This window comes from Carassius auratus, chromosome 19 (genome assembly GCF_003368295.1).
Source record: "Carassius auratus strain Wakin chromosome 19, ASM336829v1, whole genome shotgun sequence".
Lineage (NCBI taxonomy): Eukaryota > Metazoa > Chordata > Actinopteri > Cypriniformes > Cyprinidae > Carassius > Carassius auratus.
This window is the reverse complement of record NC_039261.1, coordinates 19,486,124-19,490,307: the sequence shown is the minus strand read 5'-3', so window position 1 is coordinate 19,490,307 and position 4,184 is coordinate 19,486,124. Positions and strand designations below refer to the sequence as shown.

The 4,184-nt window shown below is 37.4% G+C and overlaps 1 protein-coding gene across 1 annotated transcript; it reads right to left on the bottom strand.

The window, feature by feature from the left end:
• Positions 1–1,576: 1,576 nt before the first annotated feature.
• Positions 1,577–3,855, bottom strand: LOC113120200 (collagen alpha-1(XIV) chain-like). Its single transcript, XM_026290138.1, has 6 exons — positions 3,825–3,855; positions 3,182–3,301; positions 2,914–3,078; positions 2,681–2,842; positions 2,495–2,593; positions 1,577–1,606 (listed from the first exon to the last, which is right to left on the bottom strand). The coding sequence occupies exons 1-5, from the start codon at positions 3,853–3,855 to the stop codon at positions 2,505–2,507; spliced, it is 567 nt and encodes a 188-aa protein (XP_026145923.1). The 3' UTR covers positions 1,577–1,606; positions 2,495–2,504.
• Between the last annotated feature and the right edge of the window lie 329 nt (positions 3,856–4,184).

Genomic DNA, 4,184 nt, shown 5'->3' with positions numbered 1-4,184 from the left:
GGGTGGATCGGTTTTTGCCGCTCGAGAGAGCATCGCACTATCCCCTCTGGCTTCCTCTGACTCATCCAGCTCCATTAGGGCTGTACGCCATGGTACAGGCGTGGCCGAGGCTTCATCTGTATGTTCCGTCCTCCAATTGCTCTGCTCCCGGGCCATTCCATTTACGAGCTGCTCTATCAGAGTGCCACGAGAGCCCCTCCTTTGTGACAGGCAAGACTTGGTAATAGACAGTGCTAAGTTCCCCTTGACAGGGAACATCTCAGGTTACGAATGTAACCATGGTTCCCTGAGAGAGAACGAGACACTGCGTCCTCTAGCTCCCTGCCATGCTTCGGACACAAGCTTCACGAAGAAGATAAGTGACGGGTCCTACGGGCGCGTATTTATAGTCGCGCCGGTAGCAACGTCAGAGGCTGTCGCCGGCCAACACGTTGGCGTTTTTCAAAGTATGCTTCAGACACGGGTCACGACGAGGTGTTCCCCATAGTGTCCCTTCAGAGGACGCAGTGTCTCTCAGGGAACCATGGTTACATTCGTAACCTGAGACGTTTTTCTCTGAGAAACTCCTTTCTGATATTGCTCCACTATTTTTCGCTGCAGCATTGGGGGAATTGGTGATCCTCTGCCCATCTTGACTTCTGAGAGACACTGCCACTCTGAGAGGCTCTTTTTATACCCAATCATGTTCCCAATTGACCTAATAAGTTGCAATTGGTCCTCCAGCTGTTCCTTATATGTACATTTAACTTTTCCGTCTCTTATTGCTACCTGTCCCAACTTTTTTGGAATGTGTAGCTCTCATGAAATCCAAAATGAGTCAATATTTGGCATGACATTTCAAAATGTCTCACTTTCAACATTTGATATGTTATCTATATTCTATTATGAATAAAATATAATTTAATGAGATTTGCAAATTATTCCATTCCTTTTTTACTCTGTACAGTGTCCCAACTTTTTTGGAATCGGGTTTGTATGACAATTTAAATCATCTGTTTTCTGTGTGAATCTGTGTAAAAGTGTAATTTATTTCTGTGATGCTCCGCTGTATTTTCAGCATCATTCCTCCAGTCTTCAGTGTCACATGATCTTCAGAAATCAGAATAATATTATGATGATTTACTGCTCAAGAAACATTTCTGATTATTATCTGTTGAAAACTGTGACACATTTTATTTTTCAGGATTCAGTAGAAAGTTCAAAATTACTTATTTGAAACTAACTGTCTTAACTGTTACTTTTGATCAATTAAATGCATCCTTGATGAATCAAAGTATTAATTTACTATACAATGTTTCAATTGATATTTAATTAGATAATATCATAACGTCAAAGTATATTACAGTACATTATGACGTGATGACTGTATAGATGAGCTTATAATTAGCATGACTGAGCTGTATTATCTGTTCCATCAGATCTCTGCCGATCTTCTCGAGGTGAGTCTAAAAAAAATCTAAATACTTAATTCACACTTTAAAATGTTATTTATTATAAAGATGGTTTTTGTTGGTTTTTCAGAACAGTCACATAACGCTGCAAACAGGAGCAATTCTGATGGCATCTTCATCCTCCTGCCCATCATCATCATCTTCATTTGTGTCACCTAGATTTATTGGGTGAGAAGAAAATGGGAGAAAGTGAAATGTTTGATTTACAGTAACAGCATTCAGTGATGTGAAAAAGAATCATTTCTGCTAATTTCAGGACGTTTCTGCGGGTTTAGTGATGATGACTCTGGATTCTGTGACGTGGAGACCAAACCCAGAGATGAACCACAAAAACACTGCAGAGATCATAACTATAACAATATCTCATAACTATAACAAGATAGATATTTAATATAAAATATCGGTCTATCTATATCATACATGAAACTATAATTTTAGTGAATAAAGTTATTATTAATTCATATTTATGTTAAATATATAAAATATATGCTATATAAAATATATTATATTATTATTTTAGTTTTTACATTTGAGAGAAACCCCTTAAATGTGTTCTTGATATTGTGCATTCATGACAAATTAATTGCATGAAGAAGAATATTATTTCTCATTTGTATTAAATGCTAATTTTTTATTATTATATTATATTATATTATATTATATTATATTATATTATATTATACAGAAACTCCAACTTGTCTGTGGTATTTTACATTTGATGCCAAATTGAATGAAAAATTGTAAATATTTAAACAAATAAGGATTTTAATGTGTTGTCTCTCTTTTCTACTGATAAAATTTATTTAATCTACAAATCAGTTTTCTGTTATATATTCTATGTTTTTTTCTATGTTCTGTTTAGTTTCTGTATTTTACTGTTCTCCTGTTTAACTACTGAATTTAACAACTGATTTAATCTGAAATTAAAAGTCTTTATCACTTGTTGTCTGTGTCTCAATGATTATAAACCTTAGATGTCATATTTCATTCATCTGTAAACAGTAGCATGGTTTATCATCAGTTTGGTTAGATCACACACTCACTTGTGCTCTGTTAGAGATCCGCTGGACGAGTAACACAGAATCTCCTGGCCGTGAACTCAGAGGTCAGAAGGTCACTGGGAGCGGCTGACCCTTTTTCACCTGAAAACACAACCCCATGAGAAACTTAACCTCCATCTCCTGAAGAAACCTCCTGATCCTGCTCTTTAAATAATCTCAGAAACGCACCGCTGATCTCTCTGTTGAGTTCAGAGACGCGCTCGCAGACGCTCCTGCTGAGTTTCTCCATGATGTCTAACATCAAGCTGACGTCACGCATGTAATACACGTGTGTCTCCTCCGGTGGGGACGCGATGGCTCTCAGCTTCTTCTTATCTGCATTCAACACTCCTGCAGATTCACACAGTCAGAAACCATCATCTTAAATATTTACAAGACTGTAACTGGTTTTGTTCTGTTACCGATAGCAAACAGCTCGATCCCAGCATCTCTGAGTTTCTGAGCAGGAGAAAGAACATCGTCCTGTGATTCCCCATCCGTGATCAGAATCACAATCTTAGGAACATCAGGTCTGGATCCAGATTCAGCTTTGAAGCTGTTCTCCAGAATATATGTCAGAGCCAGACCTGGAAACACACAAACACAGACACGTGTGAAAAGATTTGTAAGAATGAAGTCGTTTAGAACTAAGCTTTGTGTGTGTGTGTGTGTGTGTGTGTGTGTATGAACCTGTGAGTGTTTGTCCTCCTTTATAGGGCAGATTCTTCACTGCGTGGATCACGGCCTCTTTAGTGCTGTGAGTGTTCAGATTCCACTCGATCCATGAATCCTTGCTGTACAGCACCAAACCTAAACACACACACACTTGTGTATGTGACCTGAGCTGCCAGAATGAGTGGAACGATTTTGGTCCAATTTGAGGTTTCCACAAAAATTAGCTAATTAAAGGGTTAGTTCACCCAAAAATAAGAAATTATTGTGTTTTACTCACACCGAGGCATCCTAGGTGTATATGACTTTCTTCTTTCAGATGAATTAATTCAGAGTTATATTAATAATTGTCCTGTCACTTCCAAGCTCTATCATTGCAGTCAGCGGGTGTTTCTGTTTAAAAGTCCAAAACATGTTAAATAAAGTGTGTGCATCCATAATAAAACATGCCTCACACAGCTCCGGCGGGTGAATAAAGGCCTCTTACAGAAACACCGCTGACTGCAATGATAGAGCTTGGTAGTGCAAAGAATAAAACACAGGCTTATTTTCATTTTTGGGTGAACTAAACCTTTAAGCCATAATCTAATTATCTCAATGCTTCGAATACTAACAAAACATCTAAAACTACCTTTATTTGTATGTTTTCTGAGAGCAGTACCTTTTTCCTCTGATTGAACTGCTTTTGCCATTTTTATAATCAATTTATAATTAACACAATAAAGGGATTTCACACTTCATTTGTTTTCTTACTTGAATGTTTTTGTTTAAATAAAACAAACAAAAAATAATAGCTGTGTTTTGATTATTAATATAAAAATCATTATTAAAAAATGAACTTGAGAAAAAGATGTGAAGTTGCTAGGTGATTTTGCTTAAGAAAACATTAACTTGATTTGACTCAATTGACTTCAAATGTGCTACAGACAGTCATTGCCCAGGAGGACAGGAGTGTCACAGTGTCTGGGTTGTTGTTCCCCGGGGTTCCACTAGATGTCCTCCTTCTCACGGTGTCTGTCAC

What these genes read in the sequence shown, in the direction of transcription:
- LOC113120200 (XM_026290138.1), bottom strand. Translation starts at nt 3,855, where the DNA reads ATGGCAAAAGCAGTTCAATCAGAGGAAAAAG. An exon ending in AGTTCAATCAGAGGAAAAAG is followed by an intron (nt 3,302 to 3,824) that starts GTACTGCTCTCA and finishes GTGTGTGTTTAG; the next exon opens with GTTTGGTGCTGTACAGCAAG. An exon ending in AGGAGGACAAACACTCACAG is followed by an intron (nt 3,079 to 3,181) that starts GTTCATACACAC and finishes GTGTGTTTCCAG; the next exon opens with GTCTGGCTCTGACATATATT.